Source organism: Chelonoidis abingdonii, chromosome 7 (assembly GCF_003597395.2).
Source record: "Chelonoidis abingdonii isolate Lonesome George chromosome 7, CheloAbing_2.0, whole genome shotgun sequence".
Lineage (NCBI taxonomy): Eukaryota > Metazoa > Chordata > Testudines > Testudinidae > Chelonoidis > Chelonoidis abingdonii.
This window is the reverse complement of record NC_133775.1, coordinates 43,831,705-43,856,727: the sequence shown is the minus strand read 5'-3', so window position 1 is coordinate 43,856,727 and position 25,023 is coordinate 43,831,705. Positions and strand designations below refer to the sequence as shown.

General features: G+C 40.2%; 1 protein-coding gene across 2 annotated transcripts in view; it reads right to left on the bottom strand.

The window, feature by feature from the left end:
• Nucleotides 1-277: 277 nt before the first annotated feature.
• The window catches only part of DDX59 (DEAD-box helicase 59), a 72,166-nt gene continuing 47,420 nt past the window's right edge, over nucleotides 278-25,023 (bottom strand). Inside the window, exons 1-8 of one of the 2 annotated variants that reach the window (XM_032773496.2) lie at nucleotides 23,011-23,139; nucleotides 16,204-17,042; nucleotides 8,559-8,726; nucleotides 5,781-5,870; nucleotides 4,819-5,070; nucleotides 3,863-4,015; nucleotides 2,924-3,052; nucleotides 278-624 (exon numbers count right to left, since the gene is read on the bottom strand). In XM_032773496.2, the coding sequence (XP_032629387.1) occupies nucleotides 361-624; nucleotides 2,924-3,052; nucleotides 3,863-4,015; nucleotides 4,819-5,070; nucleotides 5,781-5,870; nucleotides 8,559-8,726; nucleotides 16,204-17,031 (1,884 nt within the window). In that variant the 5' untranslated portion in view covers nucleotides 17,032-17,042; nucleotides 23,011-23,139 and the 3' untranslated portion in view covers nucleotides 278-360. Of the gene's footprint in view, nucleotides 625-2,923; nucleotides 3,053-3,862; nucleotides 4,016-4,818; nucleotides 5,071-5,780; nucleotides 5,871-8,558; nucleotides 8,727-16,203; nucleotides 17,043-23,010; nucleotides 23,140-25,023 lie in introns of those variants that run through there. The other variant, XM_075067850.1, reaches the window with a different exon arrangement.

Genomic DNA, 25,023 nt, shown 5'->3' with positions numbered 1-25,023 from the left:
ACTGCGGTGCAAAAGCCCCACAGAAACACCAAGGAAAGAAGACTATATATTTAATGGGAACAGTGAAACTAACTATATAGAAGATGTCATCCATACAAAGTAAAACTGAAAAAATGCTTGTAGATGTTACTGTACTTTCAGAGTGAAGTGTAATTTCTAGATTTGGAATGTCCTTTTAGATCAGGCACTATTTGGGGATGGAGATGAAAATCAGACTCAGGATTTCACCAGAAAAAAGCTTACAGATTCTCAAAAATAACTTTGACAGATCTTATACCAATGATATAAATTCACATTTAATTACTACTGAAATACAGTGCTCTCATTATATTTACACATTTATACATATAATACCATCAATCACTTCTGAGTATTACTTTTGTCATGTTTTCTAATAATGTCCATAAGATTATCACCTGTTACAAGACTATTCTGTGATGGTTTAACTTTCTGTTGTTCTTTTCTCTTCTGGTCATGAAGATAAGGGGAGTTTAGCAACTGTGGAGGAAGAATTGTGCCTGTTGGTTTTACTCTCTTTACAACATCCCAAAAAAGCTTCTTGCTGTTGTTATTGATAAAAGTAATTGCAGTTCCACTGTGACCCAGCCTTCCTGCTCTTCCAACCTGCAAATGAAAGTTTATTTTAAATTAGCATTAGTAATCTCTCCCCTTCAAAATAAAAGCCTTCAAAATAAAAGAAGCTTGCTTAAAACTCCATTGTGTGATGGTTTAAAAATCTATTTTTTGCTGCAGCAATACTGTATATTGTGTGTTCTTACATGAAACTGGATATATAGTATGGCTGTCAAGCGATTAAAGAATTTAATCACAATCGCACAATTAATTGCACTGTTAAACAACAGAATACCATTTATTTAAATAAATTTGGACATTTTCTACATTTTCAAATATATTGATTTCAATTACAACACAGAAAAAAGTGCAGAGTGCTCACTTTATTTTTGATTACAAATATTTGCACTGTAAAAAAAACATAGTATTTTCCAATTCATTTAATACAAGTACTGTTGTGCAATCTCTATGATGAAAGCTGAACTTACAAATGTAGAACAACATACAAAAAAACTGCATTCAAAAATAAAACATAAAACTTTAGAGCCTACAAGTCCAAACAGTTCTACTTCTTGTTCAGCCAATTGCTCAAACAAGTTTGTTTACATTTGCACAAGATAATGCTCCCAGCTTCTTGTTCACAATGTCACCTGAAAGTGAGAACAGGCATTAGCATGGCACTGTTGTAGCTAGTGTCACAAGGTATTTACATGCCAGAGGCACTAAAGACTCCTATGTCCTTTCATGCTTCAACCACCATTCCAGGGGACATGTGTCCATGCTGATGACAGGTTCTGCTTGATAACCATCCAAAGCAGTGTAGACCAACGCACGTTCATTTTAATCATCGTGAGTCAGATGCTACCAGCAGATTTTCATTTTTGGTGGTTCAAGTTCTGTAGTTTCCACATCAGAGTGTTGCTCTTTTAAAACATCTGAAAGCATGCTCCACACCTCATCCCTCTCAGGTTTTGGAAGGCATTTCAGATTCTTAAATCTTGGGTTGAGTGCTGTAGCTATGTTTAGAAATTTCACGTTGGTATTTGTATTTTGTCAAGTTTGCAGGGAAAGCGTTCTTAAAATGAACAACATGTACTGGTCATCATCCGAGACTGCTATAACATGAAATATATGCAGAATGCAAATAAAACAGCAGGAAACATACAATTCTTCCCCAAGGTGTTCAGTCACAAATTTAATTAATGCATTATTTTTTTAATGAGCATCATCAGTGTGGAACCATGAAGAGGGATATGACTCTTTAATGCATCTGGCATATAAATATCTTGTGATGCCAACTACAACAGTGCCATGTGAATACCTGGTCTCACTTTCAGGTGACATTGTAATTAAGAAGTAGGCAGCATTATTTCCCCTTAAATGTAAACAAACGTATTTCTCTTAGCGATTGGTTAAACAAGATGTAGGACTGAGTGGACTTGTAGGCTCTAAAGTTTTACATTGCTTTGGTTTTGAGTGCACTTATGTAACAAAAAACACCTACATTTGTAAGTTGCACTTTCATAATAAAGAGATTGCACGAAGTCCTTGTAAGAGGTGAATTGAAAAATATTATCATTTTTGCATTGCAAACATTTGTAATAAAAATAATATAAATTGAGCATTCTACACTTTATATTCTGTGTTGTAAGTGAAATAGCTATATTTGAAAATGCAGAAAAATATCAAAAATATTTAATACATTTCAATTGGTCTTCTATTGTTTAACACTGCAATTAAAACTGTGATTAATTGCAATTAATTTTTTTAACTGCGATTGATTTTTTTTGAGTTATCACATGAGTTAACTGCAATTAATTGACAGCCCTAATATATAGCATTGTCATGGGCAAGTCAGTACTCTGAATGCTCTACTGGCTCTCAGTTGTTCCTCAAGAGAAGTGAAGTCTAATAGGTTGGAACTAAGCAAAATATCAAATATTGCTATACCAATAAGCAGAGTTCCCATTCATTGACATTTCACTTTTGTCCAACAAAAGATGACAGGAGATTTTTAATATACACATATGCTTCAAAAAAGTATAGGAACAGAGATACTCCTTCACATTGAGGTGGAGAGGGAGAGCTGTAACACCATTGGCAAAGAGGCATTATTTTTTAGCGTTCCTCCATTAATTCAGACTGAAGGTTTGGTGTTTTTTCTATAGGATGGAGGAGAGATTCTTCAGGATGCCCTTCTTCCTCCCCTCCTAAAGGGAACTTTTCCAGAGGTATGTCCATCCCTACGCGTGCATCTTTCAATTCAGATCATGCATGGTTTTGTTTTATTTCTCCAACAATGTTTTAGCAAATATCTCATGTAGTGTTTAAGGTACACATATCTCTTTACCTGATGTACATATTCGTCCATGCTTGAGGGCATATCAAAATTTACTACCAGTTTGACATTGACAAGGTCAAGTCCTCGCCCAAGGACTCCAGTGCTTACTACGACTTCATATTTTTCCTGAAATAATCCCTGAGGGGTCGGAAACAAAATTAATTATAATTACTTTCTATCTATGCTTTTTTCTCTTGGAATTCCCTTTTTGAGACCTGCTGTAGAAGGGCAAGATATCAGGGATGTGCTGGCCGCCCTTCCTGTAGCCCCCATTGGCCTGGAGCAGCGAACTGCGGCCAGTGGGAGCCGCGATCAGCCGAACCTGCAGATGTGGCAGGTAAACAAACCGGCCCAGGCCGCCAGGGGCTTTCCCTGAACAAGGGGCGGCCCAAGTTTGAGAACCACTGCCCAACTGTACTCTTGATTTATGTAGCATACACAGAAATAAAATTTTGTGATTCACTGAGTCCTGCTTAAAATGATACAAAACAGCAATTCAGCAAGGCACAAAAGCAATCACAGACTAATGTTCAGGTCAATTCCCATTTAAAATAAATAATAATCTATAAAGTAATCTAGAGTATTTAAAATAGCCACTTTCTTGAAGTATTAGTAGAAATACAATCTGTGCTTTCATTTCAGTTTTCCATAAACTCTAGCATTCATTGTAAAAACCCAGTAATACAAGACAGATGTAAGTACTATCATCATGCATTTCCTTCACCCCAAAGAAGAATATTCTGAGGAATAGAAGTTATGCTTGGAGTTCAAAAAACAAACATTAAATCCAGTGGCATCTGGAACTGCATTAGCCAGAAGCTTTTATATAAGTGATAGACCACAACAAGATGCCTATTTTACTAACTCATTACAACTAAATTACATTTTTAAAAATAAGATGGAATGTTTCACAGTGACATAAAATAGAGATCTCTAGGAAGTACAAACCTGCAATATATTTGTTCTTTCAGTTTGTGATTTATCAGAATGCATGGATATGCATTGTAATCCTGTGATTTTATGAACAGCATCACTCAGAAGATCTGCTCCTAGCTTGCAGTCCACAAATACCAAGACTGGAGGTTTGAAGAGTTTCTTATCCTGTAAAATTAAAATAGTTGTGTAAAACCTACTGCATCAGCAAAGTTTCTTGCTGGTCAACCACAGCTGTTTATTTACAGTTGCTCATTTTCTCTTCAGTAGATTTTATACATTACACTGAAACAAGCATTTATTTAAAAAAAAACCTCCCAAACTCCTAATAAAAAAAGGACAAGATTTAAGCCCTAATCCTGCAAATACTTGCACATGTGTGATTTTACTCATAAGTCAAATTAAACACATGCATATGGGTTTGTAAAATCAGGTACCTAGTTTGCCTTGACACAACTTCAAAAATAATCTTTTTGAAGTTGTGTTTTAAATACAAAAATGGTGACTTTTTAAAATCAGAAATAAACCTGAGGTTCACTTAAATGCATATATCAATCTCTTACATAACTACAGCTAAGATTACTTCAGAATGCTCATAAAATAAGCCTAGAATTACTGTGAGGATTAAGGCCCAATGTTCTTTTGAGGGGTGTGTGTGTGTATTTTATTTATTATTTTCTAGAGAAGTTTCAGTAGAGTTGGTTCAAAACGAATAATCCAGCCCACTCATCAATCTTTTTAACGGCATTTTAAAGGACAAAGTACCCTCAAGTATTTTTGTTTTATTAGGGAACCCCCAGGGAGACATTCTTGAACGTGGTGGGGTAGATAAACTTACTTTCCATTACTGCTCTTGCTTTCCTCACACATATTTGAACTAGATAGGCAAGAGCTGAATTAATTTCGTTTAATTTAACTTTATTCACTACAAGCATAGACATAATTTGCTAAAGAAAAAACACTATACTAACGTTTAATATTTCAAATAGTTTTTTCTTTTTAGACGGTTCTTCTACCCACAAGATAATCTGGCGAACATTGGAACATGGCAGATTCTTTTCTCCAATGGTTATTCTCACAGGATTCTGCAGAAGTTGATTTGCCAGCGGCTCAATGCCAACTGGTATTGTGGCTGAAACCAATATGGTCTGACGATCATTGGAGGTGTTTTCCAAAATATCCAGCACTTGTTGCTGGAAGCCCATCTTTAACATGGTATCAGCCTAAATGAAAATATGAATTTAGGACAGTATGATCTTTTCATAATAATTTTAAGTATAGCATACAAAATAAAAGCCTTCAAAATAAAAGAAGCTGCTTAAACTCCATTGTGTGATGGTTTAAACATTATTAAACACTGGTTTAATGCACTATTCTTTAATTGATCTTCAACACTAGTGTAGTGACTTTGTCACCACATTAAAATCAGTTCTGATTTGGGTAGTCAGAAGAAAAGCTATGAAGAGAGATAGACACTGTTATTCTGTTAACATTCGTGGGTCACTGTGGCGGAACTTCCACTCCAGTCAGTCATGTAAACTGACAGATGACTACAGCCACTAAAGCACTAAATTCATTTTTTAACCCTCAGAAGTACAAACTATATTTTAATGAACATTGTGTGTTTAGTTGTCCATCCACCACCTCGCCTGGGACTCCAATTAAACCATTTATTAGACACTATGGCCCTAATCCAGTAAATCACTCACTCACGTGCTTAACTTTAAACCATATGCAAAATTCCGAGAAAGTCGGGGGACTACACACAAACTTAAAGTTAAGCACTTGCATAAGTGCTTTGCTAGATCAGGATCTATATTAGACAACCATTTATTTAACAGTCAGAAATACGAGAGCTCTAACAGTGGCCATTATCATTATATTTAGATAACACTCATTTCTAATTGCAGTATTTAACTTTATATGAACTTACTTCATCCACGACTACAATTTTAATACCATGGAGCTGAACAGAGCTTTGTTTTAAAATATCTAAGAGTCTTCCGGGTGTTGCTATTATAACCTATCAGAAAAAAATCAAAACATTAGAAAAGCAAGCTAATATGAGTTAAAGCTATATGAAAACTGTATTCAGTCCTTGAAAAATAATATGTTTGACTTTAGCACTTGCAAGCACTGGAGGACAAGCTTTCATTTTTTGTTTTTACTAGAGACAGAAAAAACAGTGAGTGACTAGCACGGGTAAGTTACAATTACAGCACATTTGTACTAATAATCTATCTTTGTGTAATTATTCAAGCTCAGATGCACAGAGACTTGAAATTCCTGTACATGATTCTCCAAAGTTGTGTGTATCTGAAAACAAATGGCACAAATTAGCCCTCTGAAGATACCTGGAATTTATGAATGTCTGCAGTGTGTTCCGTGCCAGAAAAATCTAAATCCTAAAGTCAAGGAACTAATGTGTTTCCTGTTGTAAATTATAATTCCTCACCTAAGTAAGTGGCAAATTGTACCCTTTGAAAGCAGCAAAAATATAAAGACAAGAAATCATTTTGAAATATTATTCTTTACATGTAAAATTAAGAAAGATACATATAAATGTTTCATATCTGTAAAGAAACTTATTACTATTAGGGCTGTCAAGCGATTAAAAAATTAATCGTAATTACTCGCACTGTTACAATAACAGAATACCATTTATTTAAATATTTTGGATGTTTCCTACATTTTCAAATATATTAATTTCAATTACAACATAAACTACAAAGTGTACAGTGCTCACTTTATATTTATTCTTATTACAAATATTTGCACTGTAGAAAACAAAATTAATAGTGTATTTCAATTCACCTAATACAAGTACTGTAGCGCAACCTTTCATTATAAAGTTGAACTTACAAATGTAGAATTATGTACAAAAAAATTGCATTCAAAAATAAAACAATGTAAAACTTTAGAACCTACAAGTCCACTCAGTCCTACTTCAGCCAAATGCTCAAACAAGTTTGCTTACAATTTTCAGGAGATAATGTTGCCCACATCTTGTTTACAATGTCACCTGAAAGTGAGAACAGGCGTTCGCATGGCACAGTTGTAGCTGGTATCGCAAGATATTTAGGTGCCAGATGTGGTAAAGATTCATATGTCCCTTCATGCTTCAACCACCATTCCAGAAGACATGCATGCATGCTGATCATAGGGTCTGTTTGATAACGATTCAAAGCAGAGCAGACCAACGCATGTTCGTTTTCATCATCTAAGTCAGATATCGCCAACAGAAGGTTGCTTTTCTTTTTTTGGTAGTTCGAGTTCTGTAGTTTCTGCATCTGAGTGTTGCTCTTTTAAGACATCTGAAAGCATTCTCCACATCTCATCCCTCTCAGATTTTGGAATGCACTTCAGATTCTTAAACTCTGTGTCGAGCGCTATATCTAACCTTATAAATCTCACATCGGTACCTTCTTTGTGTTCTGTTAACTCTGCTGTGAATGTGTTCTTAAAACGAACGTGCTGGGTCATCATCCGAGACTGCTATGACATGAAATATATGGGAGAATGTGGGTAAAACGGAAAAGGAGACATACTGTTCTCCCCCAAGGAGTTCAGTCACAAATTTAATTAACGCATTACTTTTTAATGAGCATCATTAGCATGGAAGCATCTCCTCTGGAATGGTGGCTGAAGCATGAAGGGACACATGACTGTTCAGCATATCTGGCACATAAATACCTTGCAATGCTGGCTACAAAAGTGCCATGTAAACGCCTGCTCTCACTTTCAGGTGACACTGTAAATAAGAAGCAGTCAGCAGTATCTCCTGTAAATTTAAACAAACTTGTTTGTCTTAGCAATTGGTTGAACAAGAAGTAGGACTGAGCGGACTTGTAGGCTCTAAAGTTTTACATTGTTTTGTTTTTGAGTGCAGTTATGTAATCAAGAAAAATCTAGATTTGTAAATTACATTTTCATGATAAAAATTGCACTATAGTACTTGTATAAGGTGAACTGAAAAATACTATTGATTACAAATATTTGCACTGTAAAAATGATAAAATCAAAATAATAATATAAAGTGAACATTGTACAATTTATATTCTGTGTTGTAACACAAATCAATAAATTTCAAAATGTAGAAAAACATTCAAAAATATTTAATACATTTCAATTGGTATTCTATTGTTTAACAGTGTGATTAATCACAATTTTTTAAATTGCAGTTAATTTTTTGAGTTAATAGCATAAATTAACTGTGATTAGTTGACAGCCCTAGTTACTATAAAAATTCAGGAGCTAATCTTTACTGCTAAGGGTCTAGATTCACTGTGTAGAGATAGGGTGCCCAACCTACAGCCCACCAGAGCATTTCATAAGGCCCATAGCCTGCTTCAACACAATATACTAACAGCCGATTCATTAGTATTTTGTGCTCTTTACCTTTTTTTATTTTAACCACTTTCTGTAATTCTGATACAAAGAAATCAGTGTACAAAAATGTATTTAGATGGGTTGTTTTTATGTACAGTATTGTCTATTTAAAAACATACAAAACCAGATGAACTTAAAATATAAAATCAATACAGGTGACTATAAATCTGATTAAAATATGTAGAATCTGTTTGGCCCCCACAAGGCTGTGGTTTAGATTTATATGGCCTTCTTGCGTAATGATGTAAAAACTTTTGACTTTTCTACACATGCCATAAAAACATCCTTTCTTCAAGGGACTCTTTCACACAATAGTTCTTACCTTAACAGTTTGTTTCAGACGATGAAGTTGAGGTGGCAGTGGTAAACCTCCTACAAGAAGAACTGTTCTCATGTTTGGCAGACCAATCATCAGCTCTTTAGCTTGTCTCTCTATCTGAATTGCTAACTCTCTTGTTGGTGTCAGAATAAGTGCAGATGGAGTTTTAGTCTAAAAAAGGAAAAAATAAATACTTCTATCCACCATTGAATTTTCATTCTTAGGTGAAAACCTAACATAAATCTTTCTATAGTGACATAGTTATGTAGTACAGTCATTTTGATCTAATTAGCTAGTCAACAGCCTACTAAAATCATTCATGAAGCCAACTCTAATATTCAACTGAAAGATAAATGATTCTAATTGACATTTAGGTCCCTTTACACTGCTCTGGCAGTGAGTGCAATGTAATGTATACCAACTTCAAAGCTCCTTTATGCGCCAGAGCAGTGTAAAGGGCCTTTAGGTATGTTTACTCAGCTAAGAATAACCTCCAGCTGGCCTGTGCAAGCCAAGTCAGGCTTGAGGGGTTCAGGCTGCAGGGTTGATTCATGGCTGTGTACACTTCTGGGTTTGGGCTGGAGCCCAATCTCTAGGACCCTGCGAAGTTTGTGGGGGTGGGGGCGGCTACAGCTCGGGCTCCAGCCTGGCCCTGGAAGTCTACACAACAATGAAACAGCCCCACAAGCCTGAATCGGCTGGCCTGGGCCAACCATGGGTTTTTCTTTGCTGAGTAGACCTTTAATGTCAATGAGAATCAGGACCGGAATTTTCAAAGCAATTCAGTGCATTTTCTTTTTTTACTGGACAGACACCTATGTGATTTATAATGCCTTTTATGTATTTTTGTCAGGTAACAAATGCATCACTTCTAGCTGCTTTCTAAATCAAAGCATCCTTTGACTGTTCTTCTCAATACTGTACTGGATACTAAAGACAGGATGCAGGCTAAGCCTTAAAATAATAAAATAGAAAAATTATCTTAGATGTGTCATTATTCCCCTGCCAACATTAAGAGATAACTGGACCGAGAATTAACCAAGAAATAGAATTAACTCGATCATAATTTTTATATGCATTATAATATGCCGAAACTGTAATTTAATTTAGTCTACTGTATAAATAATACATCTATACAGCTGCGAAACTAGAAAGATCACAACTGTCTAGGCCTGAAAATAATATTTATCTAGGTTGTTTTCCCCAACATTACAATAACAAGGACTTGTTTACCAAGAAAATAGATTTCTCTTTTTGTAGACTATTGTTTATTCAAACTGTTGTAGAAAGAAAGAAAGAAAGAAAGAAAGAAAGGAAGGAAGGATTTACAAATCCATGGAAGACTATATTGCCCTACTTAATTCTAGAATCCAAAAGCCTGTATATATCGACACAGTCAATAAATAAAGTTAAAAAAAATACTCTGTTAACACAACTACAATCATAGGGCTTTGTCTATATGGTTCTTAAGTCCCCACTAATGAAGGGTGCACTAACGGGCCCACGTGGACCATGCTGGCATGCACTAAAAGTTCCCTCGTGTGTACTAATGTAGTCTCATTTCAAAAAAAACCTCCCGTTTTTACATTAACGTGCATGAAGGAACTTGTAATACCAGCAGGGTCCACACAGGGCAGTCAGTGCACAATACTAAATTTACACCCTCATTGGTGTGGACTAATGCACTGTGTAGACAAGCCCTAAAGCCCAGAATTACAAGTGAGAAGCAGGGCTCAGATGTAAATCGTTAGCATTTTTAATTGTATCTATACATAGGGTACAGGTATCATCCATCCCTTCCCTGCCTGCCCCGCAAGATAGACAGGTCAGAAGTGGAGCCATTCCACGGCCAGGCTACAGTAGTTATTGTGTGTGCTGCGCTACCCCTCTCTGTGGAATAACTGGGGAAAAAAAAACTACTTAACTGGCACAGTCACTGAATTATCCGGCTCAATTCTGCCCCTTGACAGCCATAAAAAGAATTTCCATAGCTGTGCAAACCTACTGTGCAGATTCTCAGCATCTTGTCCCTTCTGAGCAGCAGCAAAAAAGGTTACTCACTTTGTGCAGTAACTGCAGTTCTTCAAGATGTGAATCCCTATGGGTGCTCCACTTCAGGTGCACATGCCCCTCTCAAACCCTCCATCTGAAATTTTCAGTGTGCAGTGTCCTTTTGCACAATGCATGCACTATGCCTCCTCAGGTCAGACACCAAGGCAACACAGAAGCGTGCAGGTGAACTATCCGCAGTTCCTTTTTCTCCCAGATGTCCCATAGAGAACAGCCTGAAGCAGAGGGAAAAAAAGAGGGTGGGTAGTGGAGCAACCATAGGGACACACAAGTCGAAGAACCACAGTTAAGACACAAAGTGAATAACCTCTTCTTCTTCAAGTGATGTCCCTATGGGTACTCCACTTCAGGTGACTTCTGAGCAGTATTCCTAGAGGGAAGAAGCAGCTTTGGAATTGAGTCTAGAACTGAAGATAGTACTGCAGTATTAAGTGCTTCATCAGATCTGCTGGCATTGATTAAGGCATAGTGTTTCAAAAACATCTGTACTGGGGCCTATATAATGACCCTACATATCTCAGATACTGGCACATTCTTAAGTAATGCTGTAGATGTTGCTTGCGATCCGGTCGAATGTGCTATTACTCTTGGGGGGCAGAGAGGGAGAGATGAATGCCTGCAGCAGCATAATAAGTAATAATTAAATCAAAATATCCATCTCAATAAAGTCTAAGCAGAGACTGTGGACCTCTGGGATCTATCCAAGGAGGAGATGAAGTGTCTAGATGACTTTCAAAATTGCTTAGTCCTATCTAAATAGAAAGCCAATGCCCTTTGGACATCCAGAGTATAAAAACAGAGAGCTATGAGACTGGAAAAAACACGGTTAGATGACTGGATTGGTGAAGGTGGAATTCAGATGAAATCTAGGTAAGAATTTAGTGTGTGGACTTAAAGATACTTTGTCCTTAAAGATATATGGGGGAAGGAGGAGGATCTGCCATCAAGATGCCAATCTCCCCAACCCTATGGACTGACACAATGGCTGGTAAAAAAGACTGTCTTAATAGATAAATAGAGCAGAGAGCTGGTTGCCATAGATTCAGATAGAGGTCTCATAAGGTAACCAAGTACCAAGTTGAGGTTCCAGGTTGGGGTGGGGTCTCTAATTTGAGGGTAGAGATTCCCCAAACCCTTAATAAACCTAGCCAATATCAAGTGAGCAAAAATGATGAATACTTTTAACAAAGAATGAAAGGCTGATACTTGGACCTTAATCAAACTAACCAATAACCCCTATTTCCTCAGATGCAACAGGTAATACAGGATGGCAGAGATTCTGGTAGGAAGCAGCAACGTCACCACCAATGGAAGAAACTCTTCCATTTCTGCAGGTAAGCAGTACAAGTTGACTTCTTTCTACTATTCAGTAACATCTGTTATACCTCTTGTACCTGTTGTATTTCCATAGAGCAGAAGGATTCCAACTCTGTGAACCACTGAGGAATCACACCCTGAGACAGAGAATTGCTAGGTTAGGATGAAGCACGTGGCCCACACTCAATGAAAGGAGATGAGGAGTGGACAGGAGCTTGAGAGGCATTTGGACACAGATAAAGCAGGTAAGGGTACCAAGCTTGTCTCAGCCACGTCAGCACTATATGGATAACTTTGGCTATCTCCTGTCTGATTTTGCTCATCATCCTTAGCATCAGCTGTGTTGTGGGAAAGGCGTAGAACGGACCCTTCTTACAAGACAGAAAAGAGGTGTCCCCCAAGGATTGATGGCCCAGATCTCCTCTTGAGCAGAGAAGAGGGCACACTTCTTGTTTCTAGAGGTGGCAGAGATCCCCAGCAGTCCTTTTTTTGAATATGCTGTGGAGAACTTGTGCATTCATAGTCTTGAGAGCAGTACTAACGTCATCAGCTGTGTTGTTCTGAATACCTGGGAAATAGACTGCTGAAATTTGGGTCTGATGAGCTATGCACCAGTTCCATAGTTTCATGACCTTAGCACACAGGAGGAGGATCCTGTTCCTTCCTGTTCATTAAAACAGAACATGCAGGATACATTGTCCATCATGACCCTCATTGATTTACCCCTGTTATAAATATAAAGGGAAGGGTAACAACCTTTATGAATGCACTAACATAAATCCCTCTTGGCCAGAGGTACAGAATCACTTACCTGTAAAGGGTTAATCAGTTCAATTTAACTTAGTTGGCACCTGACCAGAAGGACCAATGGGGAAAGAAGATACTTTCAAATCTGGGGCAGGGAAGGTTTTGTTTGCGCTCTTTGTTGGTTCCCTCTCAGGACAAAGAGAGAGACCAAGCAGGTAACCCACCTCCTAAAAAGATCCTGAACTGATACATCTAAAAATTACAGAAATTGTAAGTAATAGCAAGGAAATGCATTAGATTATCTTTTGTTTTAGCTTATGAATTTTCCCTATGCTAAGAGGGAGGTTTATTCCTGTTTTTGTAACTTTGAAGTTGAGCCTAGAGGGGAATCCTCTGTGTTTTAAATCTTTTTAATTTACCCTGTAAAGTTATCTTCCATCCTGATTTTGCAGGTGTGATTCTTTTACTTTTTTTTTTTTTAATAAAATTCTTCCTTAAGAACCTGATCGATTTTCAGTATCCTAAAAACCTGAGATTTGGTCTGTGCTCACTTTGTTAACCTATCGGTTGGTATATTATTCTCTAGCAACTCCCTGCCCTCCCCCCCCCACAAAGGGGGTGAAGGGGCTCAGGGGGATATTTTGGGGGAGACAGGGCTCCAAGTGGCCTCTCCTTGAATGTTTGTTTAAATCACTTGGTGGTGGCAGCAATACTGTCCAAGGACAAGGAAAGGAATTTGTGCCTTGGGGAAGCTTTTAACTTAAGCTGGTGGAAAATAAAATTTAGGGGGTCTTTTATGCAGGTCTCCACATCTGTACCCCCGAGTGGGGAGGGAACCCTGACAAGTAGAAAATAAAGACAAGCGTTCCTGACAGCCCTAAGCACCAACAGATTGATGTGGAGACTGGTTTCTTGAGTTGCTCATCTTCCCTGAGTTGTGAGGATATTGAGGTGGGCTCCCCATCCCACCAGTGATCCATCTGTTATTAAAGTCATAATGGAGCTGAGCAACAGAAAGGAATCCCTGAAAAGACACAGAGTTGATCCTTCCACCAGTGTAGGGAGTTCCTCCCATCTGTCCAACATGTCTGACTGGAAAATGCATCATTCTGAGCCAACCCTGGAAGCAGTGGACCTGCATGACCGGTCAAAGCTACAAGTTGTAGTCTGAGGGCTGCACTGAATTGCCCGTACCAGAACTGTCAAAGTTATGAATCTGTGTAAGGGAAGGTAGTCCCTGGCTGCCAACAAGTCCAAATACACCCCTATAAACTGTATCTTCTGTATAGGGGTTAAAGTGGATATTTTTACATTCCGTTTCAGGATAACCTGCAGGGGTTAACATGTGACAGAGCAAGGGCTGTCTGAGTGGAAGACACCACTGCTTCATTAGAGCTGCCCTTGAGTAATCAGTCATCAAGGTATGGGAAAACTATAATCACTTCTTGACAGCAGTAATTCACCACTGTTGCCACTGCTCTTTTGTCCAGAGAGATCCAGTGTCTTCTGGTCTTTGTCTTACGGGGTAGACTTAGAGAAGTACTATCTATCATGCTCAGTTAGGTGGAGCATCGGAGAACAAAAGGTCAGAATCCTTAAGGGGAACATAATATTTCTTTTCTGCCTGTTTACATGTGGCCGGACAGTGGCAGGTGTCTGCCATACAGTCTTAGATGGATCTAGGAGTATCTCATTAATGGCTAACACCACCCTGGAGGTTGTGTGGACGACAGTATATCCAACAATTTGTGCTGTGAATCCTTGACTTCAAAAGAAATTTGCTAGCTAGAAATTTATGACTTCTTCAAATTGCTGAAAATCTCTGGCAATGGATGACGGTGGAGGTATAACCATCTCACCATCTCATACAGAGAAGAGGATGAAATAAGTATTTGAGGGGTGGTCTCTTTATCTGCCCTGGATTCGTGGTCTTCAAACGTCTCTTTGTGTGTGGCGGGGGGAGATGCCTTGTTGGGGAGGACAGCTGTGCAACTCTAGCCTCCCTATGCGACAGTATAGGTGGTCTGACAAATTGCTGCCAATAAACATCCCAGGGGTCCCAGTGTGGCCACTGGGGGGCCCAAATGGAAGTTGGACTGGCATGCAGGGTTGGTTCCATCACCCTTGATAACGAGAATGGGGGGGAGAGGAGAAAAACAATCCTCTCACTTCTTATCTAGCTAACTATAACTATACTAATTAATCAATCAACTATAGAAAAAGAGAAAAGACGAAGCATGCTTGAGGAAGAAACACTAAGGCTCCCTCTCAGGCCAAGGCAGTTGAGAAGGAACTGAAGGCAATTTGCTCGTATTCACCTATATGGCCTTGGTGCCCAGCCCAAGGAGGTATAAGGCATATGTGCAGGCTGAAAGCACATTACTAACTGAAAATCTCTGCTTGAGAGGCACATGCACTGTTGAATGGAGCACCCATAGGGATACTACTCGAAGAACTATAGTGATTCTGCTGCACTTTGGATCATCCAACCCTAAACTGCCACCAATTACTTGAAAAAGTAAAGCCATTTCCCTCCCACCCATAATAGACAATAATTATTATCCTAAAAATTAAGAAGCTAGAGAGACAAACTAAAGTTTTTCAGATGTCACAAGCAAAATCACCATAAATAAATAAGCCATAGTGTATTAAAGGAGAAAAAAAAGAAAATCTCCTAAGTTAGAGACACTGATTTAAATCCACCAAAAAAAAAAAAAAAAAAAAAAAAAAAAAAAAAATGCAACATTCAAATGAGAATCTGGACTGAAAAGACACCACAGTGTATCGTCAAACTGATGCACAGAATAGTATGCCAGATCACCCATTGCTTGAAAACTTGCCATATGAAATGTAAGCATTCACGTTAGTCTCTTTTCCCTTACTTCGAATGGTATTGCCAAAGATTAAGATAAACTACAAAGCAAAAATGAAAACTGAGTTAAGTATTCATGTATGCACTGATGGGCCCCTCTTGATGATGTTGTGGGGAGCAGTCAGCACAGAAATAAGTTTTACCTCACCTTTAAAATTTATTTTACCCTCTGAATTCCTCTGGATATTTGCTGGTTGGCTGAAGACATCACAGCCTGATATTCATCTGTGAAATCACATGAATACCAGGAATGTCTTTAAAGTCCTCATAGTATTTGTGATGTCACAGAATGATGAATGCTGGTATATTAGCAACTAACTTCTAAGTTACTGGGAATACTACATAATTATTGGGAGAAAACACACCAAAAAAGGGTCAATAGGTTACTTTTTGTGAACAAAATGATACTGCGAGTACATTAATGTCAATGAACAGACTATATTTCCTGCCCACCCAACTAGAAAGTATTCACAATATTGGTGGTGGGGGGCGGGGGGGGTGGACTCTTAAAAAAATAAACTACTGAGCTTCAGTACAATCACTGCCATTTTTAATTACATTGAGAATTCTGGACTCATTAAGCTTCTCACCTCTTTCTGAATATATACATAAACTTTAATTACCTCCCTAAACTTTAATTACCTCTTCCAAGGCTTTAATAATAACTGGAAGCAGGAAGGCTGCAGTTTTTCCTGAGCCTGTGTCTGCACTGGCCACGATATCCCTTCCCAAAAGTCCAACAGGAATCATCTGCATCTGGATAGGGGTTGGAACTTCATAGCCTGAATTCTTTAAATTATAGTTTAAAGTTTCCGGAAAACCACAGTGTTCAAACTCTATAATAGGTCTTGTAACTCCTTTGCCCTGGACAACAATACCTAACTGCAATTTAAGGTTCTTGATCTGGTCATCTTGCAGGCTTAAAATAAAGGAATGTTCTTTATAGGTATAAAGGGTGACAGGCAAAAGAGTTTCTGGTTTTGATTCTACTTTCACAAGACTGTCAGAGTTTAACCCTTCTTTTTCTTGGGCTTGTAAAAGATGTTTGGCTTTACATTCCAAACTACAAACATCTTCATCCGTTTTATCACAAATATATTCACCATAACGACCACAAACAACACATATAGGTTCTCCAGGTTCTGCCCAGCGCTGGGATTTGCTGAAAGATTTAATGGGTTCATCCACAGAGGAATTGTCTTCATCAACATTTTGGTTGTCCCTTCCCAAAGATTCATCAGCAAAGGGAAAGTCTGAATCTGGAAAAGTTTGTAGCTCTGTGCATTCTTGTACTGTTTTATATAAATTACATCCTGAAGCAGAAGCATCTTTTATAGTTGGCTTAACATCTCTTAAGTCTGTGGCCTCCACTAATGAGGGTTCTCCAGAAGACAATTTTTTTATTTTTGCTGTACAGCTTGGGTCATCATCAGCATTCCTCCTGACTTTAAGAGACCTTGGAACAAACATGCTTCAATATTCTGTGAAGAAAATAATTACAATTATTAGAAGGTATTTTAATGTGGCCTTGGGGAAAAGCTGCAGAGTGGAGCTAGTCAGAGACTCCAGCTGGTAGCCAAAGCAGGGACTGCTGCACTGCAGCAGGGAAGCAAGGGGTAAAATAAGGTCCATCCAGGGTCACCCCACCCTGAGCACACAGAAATGTGATGGGGAGACCTCTGACCCCAACTCCAGGGGTGTTAGGGTCCACATGTGCCTTCCCAAACCATGTGGCCTTGGAGAAAAAGTAGAGAGAGCAGCCAGCCCAAGATTCTAGCCAGTAGAAGTAGAACCAAAGCATGTACTTTTAGACATTCAGAGAATTTTCTGCAGTTTTGACTGGAGCTTCTCTGCCCTGTGCTGATTGGCTGTTTGCTCCAAACCTCTCTGTCATCTTCCTTCCTAGTCTCTTCACCTCAGTTTCACTCAACACCTGGGCTTCTGACCCTCTTCACCCTTGTCCTGTTTCCCCTTTCTCTTTTCTTTCCATTTAGCTTATCCCTCCTAAGTAAATCCACTCAAAAGAGATATACATTCACACTGTTCATGCCGTTTATTATACCTCCTTCCCCATCTTTGTCTATTTAGGGGTTTGTCTTGTCTATTTAGATTGTATGATCTTTAGAGTGGAGACTTTGTATAGTACAATGGTGTCCCACTCTTGGTTGGCCCTTAGGCTCCACTATAATAAACATGGTTAATAATAATTGTTATGGTTTATTTTTACCATGAAACATTACAATCAGTGAAATGTCTTTTCAAGGCAAGAGACTGAATCAACATTCATAAGTACCTAATAGTTAATTAACAGTTGTTTTGGCTCATACAGCACAGCTCAAGGCCTTTGAGACCCTTACACAATGACAGTATCTTCCCTTTCTCTAAACAATACTGAAAATGTTTATACCCATCAGCCTCATGACATCATCTAGACTTTCACTGTTGAACTTTTCACCTTGAGTGTAGTATCACTTCTTGTTTCAGCCATCCTACCATCTTCTTACTTAACCCTTCCAAAGCCTGACCCCACACATGTTGAGGTCTAAGTTCCTTCTAAGCTGTGCAGCCATGCAGCAGACTATCAAGGGCCACAAAGACAGGGAGAGGTGCCCCAGCCCCAGGGTGCTGCGGCAAGAGAGGACTGGGGGGAGTCCTGTCTGCTCGCCGCAGCCCCAGGGAAGCCTGCCCAACCCTCTCATCCCTGGCCCCACCCCAGACCCTGCACCCCCAACTGGAGCCCTCATCCCCCTGCATCCCAACCCTCTTCCCCAGCCTGAGCCCCGTCCCGCACCCTGAACCCCTCATCCTTGGCCCCACCCAGACCCTTCACTCTCTTCATTCCAACCCTCTGCCCAGCACTGAGCCTCCTCCCAAACTCCAAACCCCTCATCCCCAGCCTCAACCCAGAGCCTGCACCCCCTAACCAGAGCCCTCATCTCCTCCACACACCCCAACCCTCTGCCCTAGCCCTGAGCCCCCTACACACTCCAAGCCCCTCGGCCCCACCCCTGTGACACCCCACCTCCATATTGGTGCACATAACAAAAATCATTCCACATATGGATATAAAAAAATTAGAGGGAAAGTTGGTCAAGGTGCCCACCATGAATCTCTCACTTTCATTCCATTTGTCATCTTCATTCTAATACTCTCCCCTTCCATCTCTATCTCATGTTTCCACCTTCTTTTATCTCATTTTCTTCCCATCACCTCTTTATACTCTTTGACCAGCCCCCTTCAGCCTTCCTAGATAGCCCACATAATCCTTTGAAATCATTTACTAATTTTAGCTCTTAATGTGTGTAAAAAAACATAAATAAAAAGTATCCCAGAATCTCCGAGATTCAGAAAGAGATCAACAAAATAATACAGTAAATTGTGGTTAGTCTCTTCCACCTTCCCTATCCCACTATTTCTTGCCTTCCAACTTGTGCTGTGCTTAGCTTAGTTCCAATCCTGCATATACATCTGATTGACCAGGCCCTTACCCACCACCTCACTGCCCTGAAATCCCAGTGACTTTCTTTGCAGGACACAGGACTCAGATTGCAAGTTTCCTGGAGAAAGAACTGTTTCTTACACATCTGTAAAGCACCTACTATACTTTGAGTGCTGCATAAGTAAAAGTATATTTCTGGGCTACAAAATAGTTTGTTGTACAGTAGCACAGATACACTGTTGGTCAAACTGAGATGACTTTGTCCATATTATATAACTAAAAAAAATAACTTACTTAACACAGTTGTCCATCCAGTGTCTATGGAAAATAATCATTATCAGGATGGCAAATTCCAAAAGGAACATAGACTCCATGCAAATCAAGCGTCACCCAGACTGATCTCTGGCAAGGTGCTTAAGGTAGTCTGATTACATATTCAGTTTATCTCTGTGATCCTCCTGAGGAGCACCAAGGGTTGTGAGACATCACACCACAACCTGCGTACAGCAGTCTTGTCTGTGCCTACTGTGGATCAGCTCCATGAAGGCACCACCTCTAACAACACAAGCACTACTTTCTAGGCCCTACTCCACATCGTGATAAATACAACCCAAACCGAGTCCTACAAGCATTCCCTGTAGCATCCAGTTCCTTATTCACTGGACACTCTCAGAAATACCAGACCTGTTGTTCCAAAAGGAATAGTATACAACAGCTTGTAAGATTCAGCTCAGGGCCACTGTGATGCTGTATAGTTTATATGGTTTTATAAAAATTTAATAAGTAAATATAATGTAATTGAGATACGCTTCATGCAAAAGGTCTCTTGTAAGGTATTACAAAGCTTATAATCTACTGAGTGTGATCATCCTATTTGTATAAATATACCACTCTTGTATTTGAAACTGAAAATATAACTCAGGGCCTATTGTAATTATGTAAAATGTGGGCCAATAATGGTGATTTGGAATCTTGATGACTCCCATTAACTAGGACCACTGTCTGCAAATGGTTGCATTTTACCTGCAAGTCTTCCTGTATACCTGTGTGCTGGCAAGTAGGTAATGAAGTCGTGCAGTGACATGTGATCAAGTCACCTGAACTGGAATCCATCTTTAACCTGGTGTCTTTCCATTGAGAAGGAGGGGGTGGGAACTCAGAGAGGGACAAAAGGATTCCCACCTTATGCAAAGGATATATAAAGGGGTGGAACAGAACAAGGGAGGAGCCATCATGAAGAATCCCCTAGCTACCATCTAAGCTGGGACAAGAGCTGTACCAGGGGAAAGAATTGTGCCCAGACCTGGAAGGTGTCCAGTCTGAGAAAAAACTTACTGAAACATCTCTGAGGGTGAGATTATCTGTATTCAGTTTGATTAGACATAGATTTGCACACTTTATTTTATTTTGGTTGATGACTTACTTTGTTCTCCCTGTTACTACTTGGAACCACTTAAATCCTACTTTCTGTATTTCTGTATCCCTGCAGCCATCAAGGAAACTTTTTGCTGTCCTGTGAAAATCTACACAAGTTTGGACAAACTATAAGCCTCTGAAAATTATCATTTTGTATTGCTTGGCAGAGGCTTGTTAATGGTCCTGTGGAAAAAAAAATCATGTGATCTCGTAAGTTAAAGACTATATTAAAATGCATACACACAAGGAAGCAGAATTAAGGTTGCATGGGCATTCTGTCATTCCAAACTTAAGTGTTTGACTTTGTAACCTCAGCATTATTTTAGGGGAGATTTTTGGTATGCAATTTTATTTTAAAATTCAGACTCTTTGTATATATGAAATGCAAAGCAAACTGATGTTATCTGAATTAATCATAGGCTGTACATACATTTATAAAGTTTACGGACGATACTAAGCTGGGAGGGGTTGCAAGTGCTTTTGGAGGATACATTTCCAGCAAGGATGGTTTTGGTTGGACTTTAGGGAAAAACTTGTTCTGTCTGGGGAATTAAACACTGGAACAAAATGCCTAGAGAGGTTGTAGAATCTCTGTCATTGGAAATTTCTAAGAGCAGGTTAGATAAAAACCTGCCAGGGATGGTCTAATAATACTTAGTCATGCCTTGAGTGTAGGGGACTGGACTAGAAGACCTCTCAACCCTTCCAGTTCTACGATTCTATGATTATATTATCTCCACAACCCTTTTATAACATAATATTTTCTTACTGTAAAAATATTTTGCATACATGTAGACCCTTTTGTCCACATATTTCAAAGCACTTTCGAAACATTAAGTAAACCTTACAACACCCAGATAAAGCAAAACACTATTATCCCAATTTTACAGATAGAGAAATTTATGCACAGATAGTTTAAATGTCATTCAGTGAATCAGAACTCATGACTACTAGATATTTACTCACATTTAAACAATCCTTCTTTCCCACTGTAAAATTGCTTTAGAACAGCATTACGATATTATCCAAGGAGTGCATTGATATTTTCAGTAGTTAATAATGGCATATAGGACTGGTCAACATTTTTCTGTCACAATTTTTTTCAGTCAAAAGTTGGATTTTCAACCCAACGACATTTTTCAGGAAGTGTCTGCTTTCTGTAGAGACTTTCGGTTTTTTTGTCAAAAAACCATACGTACAAAAAAATCCAAATATTTTGATTTGGATCTCCTGCTCTGGTGCCTCATGGGAGCTGTAGTTGAGTTTCCTCATGTTTCCATTCTCCTCTAAGGGCTGGGCTCCCCAATCAAAGTGCATCTCCCAGCTGCCACTCTAGCTGTCTCTCACACACACATCACCTTGTGGACAGGCCACAGCTCCAGCTGTCACACATACCTTCTAGCGCACAGAGGCCACACCTCCAGCTATCAGCCCCCCTCTTAGGCAGCAGACTTCCAGGAAACCCATACACACACCCCATACCCTGCAACTCTCACTTCTGCACTGCTGCCAGTGGAGGCACTAGCTTTAAAGCTGGGCACCTGGCCAGCAGCCTTCCTCTCTGGCTGCCCAGCACTGAAGGCAGCACATTTGTCAGCAGCAGGTCAGAAATAAGGGAAGAAATCCAATGCGCCCCCCCCCCAACACACACACACACACACACAATAGCCTTGCAACCATCCCACCCTGCTAGCCTTTTAGCTTTGGACCCTTATGGTTACAACACTGAAATTTCAGATATAAATATCTGAAAATATGAAATTGACTAATTTAAAAAATCCCTGGCAGTGAAATTGACCAAAATGGACAGTGAATTTGGAAGAGTCCTAAAGCATAATGACAAAGTACTTCTATCACAGATAACTTAAAATTGCAAAACTGAGCTGTTGCCAACCATCCCAGACCCCCCCCCGCCCACTCCAAAATAAACCTACCATGGAACTTATACCAGCAAACCTATGCCTATCAGGGATCACACCCCTGCCCTAGCTCTGCAAACAGAAGTCTGCCGTGTAGACATGGTTCTGGACACAGAAATGGTGGGGCAGTGCAGTTAGAAGCTCGGGCTTGATCTACACTAGTAACTCCTCTGTCTAGATAACACCACTTATGAGGTGGCATTTTCTTTTTGCAACATTTCTATACCGACAAAAGCCCTAGTGCAGGTGCCGTGACAATGCCAAAGAAGCCCCCTGCCGAAAAGCTACTCTGGCCAGGGAGCCGAACCAGTCTCGCAGAAGCGCTCGCTTGCTGTGGGGCAAACCCCGGCTAGTGTGGACATGGCCTCAGCCCAGCCCTACATTCTCCCCAGGGATACGGGAGCGATTTGAGCGCGCTCAGCCATCCCCCCTCTCCGGGGCCAACCGGCGCAGGGTCTCGTCCATACCCCTCTCCACGGCAAGGTGGATGCAGGCGTCTCCCAGGGGAACCCGCACTGCAGGGCTTGAGGTGCCCGGTGCAGACACTCACACCCCCCCCCCCCGTCCTCCAAACAGGAGCTCCACGCCGCAGACGGGACGCACAGCCCCGCCGGCGCCGCTGCTTTGGAACTAGCGCGCTCCCAGGGCGAGGAGTTGCTGGGTAACGTAACTTACCGGTACCTCCCCGCCATGCACCTCGCAACCAGCCCGAACTTCCCTTACAAAATGGCGACACCACAAGCAGCGAGAAAATCGAGTGCCGAGGCAGCGAGCAACCAGGCTAAGCTAGCGGTGCGGGTGGCGACAGGAACCAGAGTGCACGCGCTGGAACAGCGAATCATAGAGGGCAGGAGCAGGCTGACGTGGGCGGGAAAGAACAACATGGGAAGGGAGCGGGACGAGACCAAATAGGACGTGGGGGAAGACTCTACCAGGGCCTGAGGATAGAGGGTGGCAGCGAAACGGGGCGAGTCTGGGTGGAGCAGGCAGCAAAGCCAAGAGAGGTCAATGCGCGGGGAGAGGTTTCTGCCCTGACGGGAAATGCAAGAATCAGATGTCAAAAAGCAGAGCGCTTAGGGAACGGGACACGGGGACGCCCAAAGCCGAGGTCACTCCACCCCCCCTCCCCAAAAGCAAGGGCGATTAAACAGCCAGCGGCAGGAGGGGGAAGGAGAGTGGACGGGCAGGTAGCGGTTATGCAGCAGAGCTGTAGTTACAGCAGAGGAGGCAGGTTCCGCAGTCTCAGCCCTTCTTCGCCGGCCCTTCTAACTTTCTGAAGAAAAGCATCTTGTGCCTGAAATTTCTCCTTGGTCTCCATCTTTTCTTCAACATTTTGCTGATGCTGAATTATTGTTTCACAGGCTTTGAAAAGAAGGGTGGGTGGGTGCTTCCCCCCCCGGAATAATTTAAATATGATTAAGATTTCACACGTCATGTGCATGCACTCCTCAGTAAGAAATGCATGCCTTGGGCGAGGGGGAAAGAATGGAATGGAGGAGAAAAAGCATGTCTGGATAACTAGGTAGCTGTATGCTCCCAAGTGAGTTTCTCACTGGGTAAATATAATGGGCATCTACCTAAGTGACACATAGTATATACACAATATGGTATTTTCTATCAATGTTCAGCTTGGAAAAGAGATGACTAAGAAGCGATATGAGAGAGATCTATAAAACTGTGAATGGTGTGGAAAAAGTGAATAAGGAAGTGTTATTTACCCTTTCACATAACACAAGACCCAGGAACAACCAATTAAATTAATAGGCATCAGGTTTAAAACAAACAGAAGTACTTCTTCACACAACACAGTCAAACTATGAAGGTTGAACTATAACAGGGTTAAAAAAACAATTAGATAAGTTCATAGAGCATTGGTCTATCAGTGGCTATTTGCCACAGGGAGTCCCTAGTCTCTGATTGCCAGAAGCTGTGAGTGGATGTCAGGGGATGGAGCACTAAATGAATGCCTGTTCTGTTCATTCCCTCTGAGGCACCTGGCATTGGCCACTATTGGAAGACAGCATACTGGGCTAGATGGTCTGACCCAGTATGGCTCTTCTTATGAATTAATATAAAAAACTCTGTACCATTTCTTGCAACCTAGTTACAGCAATTCTGCACCCTTTTCTGCGGTGCCCTGAATGCAGTAGTCCAATCCATGCATGTTTAATTATATTAGACTTTCACAATATAAATTCTCCCAGGAAAAGCTTCTCCTCTTTCATTAATTGGATCTAGCAGAGGCTTGTGGTCCCAAGGCCAGTATCGTCATTTGAAGATGCAGTAGCCAAGTTTTGATTCCATGCTAGAACAGCCTGGTGCAGTGACATTCTGTCAAAGGGGTCAGGAACTGCCTAAGTCTATTATACAGTATTCCAGCTTTATATGTTAACAGAGCACTGCAAAATTGGAGATTAATAAATTATCTTAGAATCCATTCATAAAAATTCTCCCTCAAATTTGGGAGTGTCTTTTCAATCCAAGAAGATATAATATTAGAAGAAACAAATCAGAAATGTACATGAGTTAAGAAAAAACGGGCTAAGATCTGCTACAACTGCATCCCCGTTTTCTACAAATATTTGCATATACCGCTATATATCTTTATTGCAACAGGTTAGGCTACTGTGCTATCATTGTTGCTGCATTCAATATATTGCAAAAGCTTTGTGTTTGGTCAGAGGCTAG